The sequence below is a fragment of the Haliaeetus albicilla genome, chromosome 2, assembly GCF_947461875.1.
Source record: "Haliaeetus albicilla chromosome 2, bHalAlb1.1, whole genome shotgun sequence".
In the NCBI taxonomy this organism is placed as follows: domain Eukaryota; kingdom Metazoa; phylum Chordata; class Aves; order Accipitriformes; family Accipitridae; genus Haliaeetus; species Haliaeetus albicilla.
Genome location: NC_091484.1, coordinates 31,747,687 through 31,762,042, shown reverse-complemented (window position 1 = coordinate 31,762,042; position 14,356 = coordinate 31,747,687). Strand labels below are relative to the sequence as shown.

Here is a 14,356-nt window from a genome sequence, read left to right as displayed (position 1 = left end):
CTTTGTTTTCATACGCCTTAGATTATATTTCCACTTACTACCCTCTTGGCTTTGGGGCATTTAGATACGAGTTCTGATCATGGAGTTGATGGGAGTGTACCCTTACTTCTCCAGGCTGATTTCTTTTGCATGAAATACCATGCATGTTTTTAATCTGGTGGTCACTCTGCTTTATGTTGAAACACAAAACTTCCATCAGGAACTTTCCTGATGGAAATATATTGGTGTTACCAGTCCTCCTTCTCTGCATTATTCAGGTTCTTTGTTGAAGTCACATACATGACTATAATTCTTGTAAAGGCATATTTGTAGCTTGATTCCTGCCTCTGGTGAAAGAAAATTTAGAGCAGCTATGATTATAGGAATGGATGACCAACAGCTCTTCCTACCAAGCCTTTTACTTTTCCTTCATAAAGCCTATACTGGCTTACCCGTTCTGCCTCATCTTTCTCTGTCTTCTATTCTTTTTTTCTTCGCTTATTCCAGTTCATGGCTCATTGATTTCATAAGTCATACCAAGACCTCAGGTTCATCCCCAGGGCATAGACATCTAGAAAGCTGAAATAGGGATGTCGGCATGAAAAGAAAGTGGAGATGACTTGGCTTTATCTGCCAATCCACAAATAACTTGGTGAACAGAATTTCTGGCCATGAAATCTGAATGCCATTTTAGAAATAACAAATTTGATTCATTCCCAGTTTACTTTGGCTTCTGCTGATGGAAATTAGAATACAGAGTGGCGTTGGCAAAGCAGTATACAGAGTGCAAAATAGTGCAATGACCTTGTAAGCCATTCCTCTTGGGATCTTACAGCTGTCTACCACAACCCCTAAGATGTTGATTAAAGTGGGTGAGGCTGGAGACCCAGGTGACTTATTCAGGGCATAACGCCAGAAAGCATCATGTTCCTGTGATGTTCTGGCTGCTGCTTAAAGCTGTTCTTCCTTGGTGACATCCTTGTGGCACACTTCTTGCCTTCCTGAATTTAATGAATGCCCTAGCCAATTTGAAAGTGTCTCTGGGAGATAAAGTTTGCTCCTCTGTGCCAGCAGGTTGATGTGAGCCACTGGTTTCCAAGCCTCACATTTGGAGCACATGCTAGCAAAATATGACAGACCTTTACTGCCAGGAGTAAGTCAGCAGTGCAAGTGCACCCTATTTCATAAGAGGAACTTTACAGCTTTTAGATGTGAATGATAAGGAGCAGTGCTAATTTCAAAGGCACACACATTTTATTGGGTATTTTTGCTACGTATTCATTGCACAAGAAATTTTACAGCTGAGTGTTTTATTTCCTGACATCTGCTGTATAAAGACATGACAAAGCTCTTTTCAGAGCATCCTTTATTTTACAACTATGGTTTTCTCCTTCTTTATATAACCACACCAGTTCATGTTATGAGTTCTTGCTATGCTGTGTACAGTGGCATCCTGTTCGCCTCTTCTCTAGGCAGCCTTCCATTTTTTCAAATTTCCATTGGCTTCACTGGTAAGCTTGTCTGAGCAAAGGCTGCTGGTCAGCTCTGGTGCCTGTCCTGTGTGCAGAGGTGTAGCCCTTCCAAAGGTTTGTTTTCATTGCCTCCAGTGAAGTCCAACTCTTACCACAGAACTGCACTGGCAGAACCACAGGCTGTTATTGATGGGAATGTGTTTCCTGCCACAACCTGAAGTCTGAGGCCAGTTGACCTCAGTGGGCAGTATGCCCCACAATGTAACAGAATAAGAATTTAATCCAGAATATTTTTAATACAGTAGGTATTACTGAAACCTCCATAACTCCCTTCCTTCTCTTCAATTCACAGCTACCTCATCCCTGAACTCCCAGCTTCAACAGCTTCAGCATCTTCAGCAGCTCCAGCATCAACAGCAGCAGCAACAAGGTCAGCAGCAGCAACAGCAACAGCAGCAAAGCCAGCAGCAGCAGCAAGGTCAGCAGGCACAGACTCCACAGCCACCCCAGCAGACCCAGCAGCCACAGCCGTCAGCACCACCACAGCAGAACCAAACACAGTCCCAGAGCCAGAGCCAACCGCCTCCAGCCCCACAGTCCTCCAGCTCCCCCCAGAAACCTAGCCAGTCACCAGGGCATGGCCTTCCATCTCCTCTTACTTCACCAAATCCATTGCAGGTAGGACGCTATGTACAAGTCTCTGACGGTCTAACAACAGAAAGTGCATACTCTCCCCCTGCAAGGGGAAATCATGTGAAGGTTACACCTTCTGACCATACAGGCTGAGAAATTCTACCTCGTATTAGTTAATCCTTAAGGCATGCAGCTTAGAACAGCTAAAAGGCCTGATAAACCAGAAAAGCATAACTAATGATGGTCCTAGTCTGCTCCTCTTTTGCTTTTAAAGTCCATATCATATAACCCATAGAAAATGATGTAATTTTTTCCATGGATTCAGCATGTGACCTTTGCAAATGGCATTCGTCCAGCAGTCATTCACCCTTTGTGGTAACTTATGAGGACAGCAAAGTTAGCTGTTCATTAGCAGATGATCCTGACTGTTCCTAAAAGAAATTAAGCTTCTGCTGGTGGATATGTGCAAGGGATGGATGGGTTATCCTTCCTCTTAAAATGACAGTCCCAACATTTATCCTGCTAAGAATCAAATACTTCTGTTAAGAGTCTCAGTATATATTCCAAAGCTAAGAATGCCAGTTAATGCCTTTCCTAGATGCTCACTCCAATGACACAGATGTTTTCTAATAGACCAACATCTGTGGCACCTACACTAATGCTGGGCTCTGCCTGTCTTGGAATTCCCAGGCAGAAACAGAAGAGCTCTGATCCAGTGGTCCTAATTTCTTACTTGGGTTTTCTCGCACTACATGTGTCATGCTATATTCACGTCCTGCAAGAACAGCTTTGACAGTACCCACAAGTATGAGTCTGAATAAACACCAGGGTGGTCTGTGAAGTGAGCAGAGTGTCTTTAACTGGGCAGTTGAACTGCACTTAGAAACCAGCAAAGTCTCTATTCACTTTATTCTCTAAATTTTGAGACCCCACTTTAAAGGTTTTATCCACACTGATGGATTCGGCTCCATTTCCTGCAGAAATTAAACTGCATTAGCTTAGTAATTAAAAAATCCTTTTTCAAACAATTAAGGGAATTGGTTTACAAGAAGCTGTGTTTGCCATGTGGCCAGTTAAACCTGCATTAATCTGAGCTTCAACTAAATTGCATCAAATCTGATTTTTTAATGGTTTAGATAATAGACTTAAAAGTCCACAAGAGAGGTGTCCTTGCTTCCTGAGCTTTTGCTTATAGTAGAGCATAATGTTCCTAGAGCTTCTTCTGTGTATTGTCTTAAGGGTTACTTAGGCACCACTTAATGCCCAGTCTATCATGCTAGTGAGTGCTTTGGGACTCTTTAGTATGCAGATTATTGACAGACAGGAATATTTCCAGAGGAGCTTCTGTTACATTTTATTGTCTTAGTACAGCTGTAATGTATGGACACTAACTGTATATGCTATATGTTGCTAAAACTGCCTGCTAAATATTGTGCTACAAAAGGCATTCAGTTTTCCAAACAAAGCAAATGCACACATAAGTTAGAGTTGGGGTAGGGAGGAAGTTGGATTATCTTAGTGAACATATCTCAGGAGGGTTGTACTAACGCTGAATCTGAAGTCTTAGCTCTCATACAGCCTCTGGTCCCAGGGTGAATCTCAACTGAATTGGAGTACTTCCAGTCTCATCTGTGACCTACAGGTACAGGCCAGTAGAAGCACTTTCTACTGTTAGCTCTCCAGGGTCACATCTCACTTGCAGAAGTACAATAGAAGTAAGTAAAACCAATAATTCCTTGCACAGGAGGTGCCAATGTCAATGTTTTCATGGAGATACCTTGGCACATTGCTCTCTTTAGCATGCTTATCTTCACAACTACCCTTCTGAGGGCAGTCTGGATGTGGCAGACTCAACAGAAGTGGAAGGAGGGAATGAGGTACTCTGAGGTGGTTTTAGTTCAAACACTATCCCCTAAGCCTTTTAGGAACTGAGATTAGAGTTAATGAAAGACACTAGCATGAGAGGTCTGGCATTCCCACTGGGCTGAGCTCAGCCAGTACTGCTAAGCCAGCTGCGTGACTGGGACACTTTCAGAACAGTCAAGGAATTAGAAGTCATTAGCTGTCAGCTCTGGCTCAACATTAAAGAGTTACTAATAAATTGGGGGATAAGTATTTTTAATGTTCTTTCCTCTCTGATTCTTGCCATTTAAATAGCCATGAAAACCCAAAGTTTGTTCACAGATACAAATACGCTGTGTGCTGACATCCAGAAGAGAAGCCAGAATTCAGGATGGTACTTCAGGCCTCACCTTAGTGATGTGTGTAGGGCCATTAGTTTGGCCTTCTAGCTATTTCTACAGCATTTCTACAGCAAGTGTAATACTTCTTAAGCTTCCCTAAGAAATGCTAAAGAACTTGAAACATGGTCTGTCATATTGCTGAGAATGGTGAGACTCTTAAATATGCAAACAAGGGACGCTCAGAAATATTTCTAGAGGAACTGCTGTTGCACTTTATATATGGTTGAAGGATGTGTTTGGGTACTTTTCTGAAGCAGAGCAGTGGTAAGATCTCTATGAAATTTGGCTTTGCATTCTAAACCCTGCAGTGAAAAGGTTTTTTACCCCCGTACATCTAGCTTGAGGACTGGATCTGAAATTTTTTTCTTCTGCACAAACATAAAAAAAAAAAAGAAAAAAAAAAGGAGGGAGCACACGTTTCACAGCAGTTCATATATCCAGTTCATAATAGCTACTTAGAATGTGGATTTTTTTTAATGTCTAATGCTTTAACTTAAAAATCGACCTAGAACAAAATTCAGAGATATTATGGCCTCTAAGGTAATGTTCTTTATGAACTAGAATGAAATGGGTTTTGTTTGAAGAATATTAAGGGAATAAAGATCAACTAAGTTAAAGTTTGACAGCTTAAATTTCATTTCTGAATTCTTGATTTTTTCATGTGGGCTTTATCCTCTTACATTATTCAGGATCTGTCTGAAAGATATTAGTTTAGAACAATGCAACCTCAAAAAATTGTCATGGAAAGTCAGTAATTCAGGAGGATGATTGTGTTTGTTTCAAAAAACTCTGAAGGATAACAGCAATTACATCTCAAAATGTACAGATGCTGTCATGTCCTTCAGAAGGCAAATTAAATGAAAGTGACTTGCTTAGGTATACCTGGGTGAGGTACTTTTGCTAGCTGATCAGAAATTAATAATACCAGTGCATTGTACACCAGCTAAAAGTCTCAGAACGATTCTTGTCAGATTGTTCTGTAATACTCTGCTCTAATTTTATCACTCTTCTTTACTCAGTTCAGTGGGCTGGATTGTAGTTACAAAACTATTATTTTTAGGAAGTCTTTTAATGATTGTGTAGAAAGATGAAAAACCTCACTTTAGGTTCCAGTGCCTGGATTCTGTGCTGACATTAGTGATGATGCTCTAGATTTATGCTGGTAAAAGCAAAACACTGCAGAACCAGAGTCATCGCTGATTTGCAAAAGGCAACAAACCAGAGGAGAATTTTCCAAAGCAGAGCTGTGTTTCAGGAGGTGGTGGGTGAGGTAGATGACGGAAGACTTTCATCCTTTCATTTTAAAATGGTGAAATTCCTCATATAGATAATCGTAGTCTGATTTTTACTTTCATTGCATCAATTGATTTAGACAAAGGAATCCAGAGGTGAAAGACAACCTGTCTGATGCTGCATATCAGGGACTTTGAAGCCTTTACTTCTGGGAAAATACACTTCTCCAAATATGCTTCTCCTGTGAATGTTTAGTGTTATTACATGGCAAATTACACAGGTTCTTGAATGGTCAGCATGTTGCAACTTCAAAGCATAGTTAGCACCTCTTACAGGGTTTCCATTCAATTAAATTTCTGGAGCCATAAGATCTTGATTATATGCTGTATAAAATCAGATGAGCCAAGTACTAAGGAGCCAATTATTCTGCTTGACTACCAGAATAAGGCACTTTGTATCAGCAACATATATTTAACTGGCTCCAAATGGAGGTTAGCTTCTGGTGCTGACACTCACTGTATGTTTTAGTGCTATGGATAAGATGAACGTACCCACAGCTAGATCTACAAAGGGAGAGCTGCACTATAAGAATAGAAGAATTCCCAATGATTTCTACTGTTCTGTTCATGTGCGAATAGGAACAGACAAACAGGAAATCCCCCAGGGATTGCCCCACTGTAAAATTATTCTGACCGTTTTCAGAACTCTTTCCTAAAGCACCTTTTTGTTATAGAAGCCTACCTACAACAACTGCAGCTGACGGAAGATGATGCGTGAGAAAAAAACAATAATAAAAGGAGGGAAGAAGGGAAGTGAGGAGATGACAACAGCAGAAAAATCTTCCAAGTAATAGCAAACTCTAGGATAGCAAAACCAGAACCTCTTTCAGATTAAATTTTCATACTAATCTTAAATAATGTATTTGGAACCTCAACACTTTTATAACAAAGGAGAAAAGAAAAGCAGAAAGGCTGAAACACTCACTGTAAATGAGAGAGAATGTGTCCACAGATGCCTGAGGCTCCAACAGTCACAAAAACCAAACCGCCCTTTCCCTTCCCCCACAACCTCATTCACTGGTTAGCTTCTCATTAAGGAAAAATCTACGTTAAAGAAATCTCAGTGTTTAGTGACACTTTGATAATTTACATATATTTAACATACAAAAGAAAGAACCAAGTGTCTGTTGGTTTGAGGAAGGCAGCTGGGATAAGTTTGCAAGGCCTATAGTCATGGGCTGTCTTTATGTCTGTGATCATATCCAAGACCTGCTGTATTTTTCTCATGCTTATTGAATCCTGAGATCAGGAAAACTTGATCAAGATTATGACACCAGTAATCCCACTGAGGGGTTTTTTTGGTTTGCTAAAATTATCTAGCCTTCTTCCTGCATATGATACTGTGCAATGTATGACTGAATCTGTTCTCAAGTTACTTAGCAATCAGTTTGACAAAGAAATATTTTATAAACAGTGAGCAAGCGCAGTGCTTTGAACACATTTTCCAAAATTTCCTAATTTTTGGTTTCAATAGGGAGTGAGATATTGCGCATCACAAGGCAATAGATAATATAGACACGTACAGCGGACATTTATTCAGGAAGGTTCATGCCCACCAGCTGATTAGAGTGAGCCTGTTGAAGTGCTGATCTTAGGTGGATTTCCAGGAGGTACTGGCAAGACCTAGGTCTCAGCTCTAAACTAATAGCATGGAAACTCCCCTACACTCAGCTAAATTCAGTTGAGCTTGGTGAACTTTTGAGAATATGTTGCATATTTCATCCCCTGCTCATTTGAATCAGATCCAGAAAGATTTGAACATCTTGTTCTACTGACAGTTTTGAATTTCTGAGTATTCTTACAATATTTCAGCTATTTTTGTGGGTTGATAAAGGTGATTTCATGAGTGGAAGAGGCAAGCACTTGTGTAAAAATTTCCACTAGCTAGAAAGTCATGGTCATACTGATGTACCACACACACACACATGCTATTACCCATTGCAAATGCTATTGTGATTCAGGTCCCTTCCTTTTGTTTTTGTGCTGTTCCTTCTGGCACGACAGTAGTTCTGTGAACCACACAGACATTACTGTTCACAAACTTGAACCTTGCCTGAGAAATTGTTGGCTCTGAGTTTCGGTGCATCCAGGGCCTCCTTTCTTCTTCTCTTCTTACCTCTTCTGGGCACTTCCATGATCCTCCTCACCCTTTCTGGGTCTGCCACCGTCTAGGCCACTCTGATAAGGCAAGATGGCAGTTTGTCCTAGCTGGACACTCGGGTGTCTCTGCACTGTGCTGTACCATGCTCCCTGGCCCCAGTGCACAGGGCAGAGGTATGCAAGCTGGTTTCCTGGCATGGCTAGCTTGTCTGAGGGCTGCTACCCTTCGTGTCTACATGGAGATGCATGGGCGTCATTTCCACAGAAAGGCTAGTTTCAGTTATGTGTAAGACTGCATCCATCCACAGGACTGAGTAGGGTTTCAGATCTCCTCCTCAGCTGTCTTCCTTCTTTCAGAAGCTCACTGCTTTTTGGGGTCTTTGAGGCATTGGGACTTCACACTGTAAAGCTGCTGAATACTGCATTTAAACAGAGCAAAGAGATGTTTAAGGGTTCTCAAAGAGACTTTATAAGCAAGTCTCTTCATTCCCTGAGGAAACATTCTCTCAGCTGGAGCACTGGCTGCCTGGTCCATCCAAATATACTCTGCAAGTGTTACTATTTTCAGAAGCACAAGGAGTACTGGTGTCTGACTCACATTTAAAGCAAAGGAAATTAATCTTCGAGCAAAACAACTGGCATTATTAGCACCCAAGGGGCAGAAGCTGAGGCTAATATAGGAAACCATTTGCTAGAGAATTCTCTGAAGGAAAGTGGAACTGTTTGCCTAGCAAGCTCTGGCTCCTGAAATGGGAGCATTTAATAAACTCCCTAAAGCAACTGAAGTATTTAATAAATGGGGAAATAAATAAATAATATCCTCCCAGGAAAAATTTGGGAAAGTATCCATGTCCCATAAGCTCTTCTATTTCCAAAGCCTCTCTAGGCAGAGAGGAGGACCCTTGGGGATCTTAGGGACAGAAAAAATTGACACAGCCCCTCGGATACTCTTTTAAATCCAGTGGATCTGTTTTGCTAGCATTCATTTCTCTTAATTTCTCTTTGCACTCGTATTTCCAAAAATTTTCAGGGAAGTAGACAATATCCCAAAACATTACTTTATTTCCCCCTATTTTTCCATACCCCTCACCCCTTTGTAATAAAGCAAAAAAAAAAAAAAAGAAAAAAATTGCAAGTCATCACTGGTTTCTAGTTCTGTGGGAAAAAAATTCTTCTACTTGGAAGCCAGTGGACCAAATGAACACGGAGAACCTAGTGGGCTTGTTGAATCTGATTGAGGAGCAATGTTCTGGAAGTGGTATAGCCCTGATGTCATATCATTCAAGGCTCCTTGTACAAAGAAGCACCTAAAAGAGGTTGCTCATCTTCTAGGTACTGCCTCAAAAAAAAAAAAAGAAAGAAAGAAAAAAAAGCCATTCCAGACTGTATTTTAAAGTCCAAAATTAAGCCTTTTTTCAGCAGTATTGCTGAGATCTATCAGAGTGTCCATTTGTGAATTCTGTTGATGGTTTTAGTAGAGGCAGTTTAGAGCAGGTGTTTAAAAAAATAGTAATACTTTTTCTTTTTTATTGGTAGCCAGAATGTTTTGAGAGAGTGACTAAGCACAGGCCTGGAGATTATGAAATTTGCTTAAGTGTTAATGGGTTGATTGCTGAGTTACAGCCTGCCGTCTTTACTGGAAATTGATTGACTGGTGCTGCAGGTCTTCACACTTGACGCTCGGATTTGACTCGAAAATTCTGCCAAGTCTTTTACTCTGAAATTTATCTTAATTAGATCTGAAAGACCTGCCACAGCAGAATAGTCACACCGATTAAAATGAAAAACAGGAGAAATTACTGATCAAATTAATCATAATGTCGGGTTACAGCTGTAGGTCTGATGTAATTTGCCACTCCAGTGAGTTACATCGGCCCAGGCAGAGGAAAGAGAGCTGGTTTTACGCTGATCCGTAACACCAGGCAGCTTCGGGCAGCCCATCAGGACGTTTATTCCATTCATTCTCTTGGCTTATTCTGACCTTAGTGCTGCAACTAGAAACAAATTAGGCAAAAGAAAAAAATATCCTTTTATCCAAGGGGTCGCACTGGAAACATGAGCTTTCCAAATCCCTCTTGTTTCATTTTTCCCCTTTCTCCACCAACCTTCTATTGTTGTTTGAAGTAACCAACAATTAATTATGTGGAAATTGGAAAATTAAAAGGGCAGAGGTTACCACCTCAGGCATAAGTCAGAAAATGTGTATTTCTAAGAGCTCCTAGTGGGTTAGGATATGAGGAAATTAGGATCATTTAAGCAAATGGGTATATAGCAGCACATGAGAAGGCATGTCCTGGCGGGTAGGAAATCAACAGTCAGACTTGGTCTCTTACAGATGTGATGATCCTAAAATTTATTTTTAAATTATGTACTTCAAATATACTGCATTCTACTATAACCTTTTTTTTAAAAAAAAAACCCAAACATACAAATCACTGGTTGAATCCATATTAGAACGAGATAGACTGTGGGTCTTAAGGGGCCCCACCATAAAATTTTCATCTGGAAGAGAAGTCTTCTGCAGGTTTCCTAGTATTCATTCCACCAGCAAGGTTTGAAAGATTTTTAGGACAACCCATCTTGTAGCACCACCATATTTTTTGCTGCTGATCCAGGAAAAAGTCAAGAAATGAAGATATTTGCCACCAGCTGAGAAAGGAAATTAAGTAAAGGAAAGAGAACATGAAAATAGATGAGCACTGTGAGTCTCAGAAAAAAAAAAAAATTGTCTTACCTTTAAAATATGCCCAATTTTTTTTTTTTTTTTTTTTTGATACTGTAGTACCTTAAACTGATCAGGAATTTTCTAAGTGATTTTTCTTTTCCAACAATGATGTAATTCCACAAAGTTGGTTTCTCTCCTGCCCCAAATTTCATTTTAATTTTCTATTTTAGGCCTGGGAAATGGAAAGAACTGAGGATAGCTTTTGTTTAAAATCAGCTTAAGTTGTATACAAACAATTTATTACATTGAATTGCCTAAAAAATAGTGATTTAACAAGAGAAATTGAAAACATTTTAATTCATGGTAATGATTTGAAATCTGCTGAAATACTTCACCATTTTCAAATGCAATTTTTTGTTTGCTGAAACATTTCAATATTGCATCTTTCATCTGCACTTGCATCAGAAATTAGATCTTAAATTAGAAGAATTTCCTGCAGGACAGGAATTTGACTTATTTCTGATAGCTTAGACATGACCAAATATCCTGTGAGGCTTCCAGTTGGAGAACCAAACTAGGTTATGTTTGTAAAAGAGATTGGAAGGCAAAGCTGAGTTTCCAGAAAAGAAAAACTGATGTATGCAAATAGCACATCATATATTGCTAGGTTTATCCCTTTTACTAAAGGAATGATGATGGTGCATTTTGGTTCTTAAAGGAGCTGAGATTGTTTAAAGCAGCAATCACTGCTGCAATATCTTTGTATACCTCTTAAGAAATACTTGTATGCTTGTAAAAAGCATCAGGGAGGCAGTCAGACCTGGAAGGATCTTAGGCTCTTAGCAAACATACAGATGCTATAAGGAAAACCCTAAAATATGGGCCCAGTCACAGTACAGAGCGGTGCTCTGTAGTAGTGATGGCCAATACATTGGTATCAGAAGATGATTCCGAATGAATGTGATAACAAGTGATATAAAAATTCTTAGTTGCTAATGTTCTTATGATTTTCACCATAGTGACCTTACAATCCCATTTGGATAGCCAAACCCAGCTGGAGTGCTGTCTCTGTCTCTTGTTGCTCTCCTCCCAGTTTGGGCAGTGCTATCCTTGTGGAATGCTGGTTCCAGCTGGAACATGACAGGAGGTGGTAGAGGGCTGATCTCCTCTTGACCTTTCCCCAGGTGGTGGGGGACACCTTGCAGAGTGCCAAGCAGAGCTGCCAACACATGGGTGCTCCATGGGCTATGGGGGCAGATGATTAGAACTAGGGCTGTACTGGATCAAGGTCCAGATAGGGGCAAGTAAGGAGAAGTCAACCACCTTCCCAGGATTCATCTGAGGGTGCAGCTTCCATCAGTGTATAATTCCTCAGGGATAGGGCCTGATTTTAGGGAGGAAAAGGAAAATGTTGGGAGAAGGAGAGGGGAGAAAAAAAATGTCTTTGTTATTCATAATGCCTTAATTCCTACTGACCTTTTCCACTGGGACAGAGACACAGAAAACCCAGAAGGATTGGCATTGTGAAAGGTTGAAATTGTAACACTGATCACCACTCTGGAATAAGATGCTGTGTAAATTTCCGTCCTACCTCTGTCTGCAACTTTTCACTTTATAACGAGACCTAACATTACTACTAGGGAAGTTGGCACGAGGTTTCTCATAGCTCTCAAATGAGACAGGAGCAAGCTCAATATGCCATTAGGAAGGTTTCCCCTCTTCTCCCTCCCCAACTTTATAGAATTACAGCTTCCTTTTTTTTTAACTTTCTTCTGACTATAAAATATGTTCTCCATGCAATCAGAATGTGTCTGACAGAATTTTCAGTTCATGTAAAACAAATATAAAAATAAACAAAACTTGAGAAAACCAAGCCATTCTAAAAATCCTTGATGTTTTCCCCATAGACATTCAAAGAGTATGTCTAGGGGGAAATCACTGGTACTTCAAATGTACAAGCAGGTATAGAGACAACATATGTCAGTCCTGTAGACCCAGACTTGGCAGTCAATGCTCTCATGAGTAAAAACTGCAGGGAAAGGAGGGGAGGGAGTTCTTTTACTGCCACATACAATCTGCATATCTAGGTCTAATCACATTATCAAGTTATGCCTCTGCTTACCGAATTCACTTTTGAAAAATAATTTGCATCAGGAAGCAAAATGCTCTAGTAAATGGGTGGTTGGAGTCAGGAGCACCAGACTGCAGTCCCAGCTCTGTCACTGACTGGCATGTCACTTCGTCTTTCTGTTCTTTTGTTGATTCTCCCACCATTGTTTGATCTCTTTAGACTGCAAACTTTTACAGTTTTTTGGTATAATGCAATGAGGCCTTGATCGTGCATTGGGCTTCTAGGTACTGCTGTAACACTAGTACTACAAAAGCAAGGAATATTCCAAAGAGGAATCGTATAGCCCCAGTCGCTCTCTTGCTGAATTCAGAGTAGTATTGCTGTTGACTTCAGAGGACACAGAACTGGTATCCATTTTGTTTTCAAGTATATTGAATATTTTGAAGTTTCTGTCAGCTGCTCAGTGTGCTGTCAAATGCACTAATGAAAGGTTTTCCTAAAGTTAATTTTCCTACTCGTAATACAATAACCAAATTTGCTTTAACACTTGAAAAAATCCATCCATACTAAGGAGAATCAGTTGCTTAATCCTAAAATTAAAGGTTATTGCATGCAAGAGAAAATAATTACATGCTCAAAGTATGGAAAAAAAGAAAACTTTTTTAATATGTAGGTATTTGTATAATTAAAGACTAATCAAGCATGAAGGCTGCTGACTAAACCAGAAAATGAGATTGTTGGCAAGCAATATTGTAATGTAAATGCCATTTTTGTTTAAGTACTAAAGAGCTGGAGGAATGATATCCCGAACAGATTAAAAGCAAACAGCATTGATAATAAATATTTATCAGATTTCAAATGCAACACACAGAGATTTTTATATTTTACATGCAAAATATATTGGCATTGAAATATTCAGTCACTTTTCAAAGGTTTGTTCACATCTTCACTTTAAAATGTTGAAAAGCAAGCACTCACTAGTAAGAGAAACAGCTTTAGAACTCAGTCTTAACTTGTATCAACATCAGTAATTTGTAGGCAATGCAAAACAGCTGAGAGTTGCTAACATACTTAACTACAAATGTGTAAGATCAGCTCCTGGGGCTGGAGAGCCAGAATTTTAATGCTCTTTATGTGGGTTTTCTTTTCTTTTTCTTTTTTCCAAAATGTTCACATTAATTTTTCAAAAAGAGAGGGAAGCTTCTCAAACTTAAATCCATGCCATGAAACAAATGCGTAGTAAAGTTATGTATATACAGAAATTATCCCAATGTAATCACCATTTTGTTGTAGAGGACTGATTTAGTTAAAGGTTTGTGTCTTCTTGGGGCAGTGCTTTTAAATTTGTGTAAAAGTATTGCGCTAGTTAAATATGCTCATCATATACCTTTGTTATTGCAGCCTAAATCTTGTTCAGAAGTGGATATGAAGATATTTGGCTACATCAAGAGTTGAGGAGAATGAGGAAATGCTAGAAATGAAGCACCAAATGTATTCCAAATCCTGTCCTTTTTCTTTCCATTACACTGTTCCCAGAGTTGGTATTACTCAGCATGCTGAAGTCCAGCAGAAACCATCACTTAATCAAGCCTGGTCATGCAATAGTTGAAGCTAATTTAAACTGTCCTTTGGCATCTGTGAAAAGAGGCTTAAACCCAATGGTTATGATAGTAAGGCAATGAAGACCTTTGCTCTAGTACGTGCATGGTGGGCTGTTGCATCTTTCGTGTTGATGTGTACCTCCTGTTGTTTCCTCATACGTTTGCTTCTCAGAATATTTTTCATCTCACTTGATTATGACTGAGAGATAAAATAGTATGTAACTGACAGAGTTATCAGGGCAAAAGTGACAATAGGGATTTTTGAATGTAAGGCTGCCTACAACATTATCAAATTTTTCC

The 14,356-nt window shown here is 39.7% G+C and overlaps 1 protein-coding gene across 2 annotated transcripts in view; it reads left to right on the top strand.

Moving 5' to 3' along the window:
* POU6F2 (POU class 6 homeobox 2) overlaps nt 1–14,356 on the top strand; it is a 324,761-nt gene that overhangs the window by 224,185 nt on the left and 86,220 nt on the right. For both annotated transcript variants that reach the window (XM_069769722.1, XM_069769713.1), the window contains exon 5: nt 1,804–2,129. In XM_069769722.1, the coding sequence (XP_069625823.1) occupies nt 1,804–2,129 (326 nt within the window). The remainder of the gene's footprint in view (nt 1–1,803; nt 2,130–14,356) is intronic.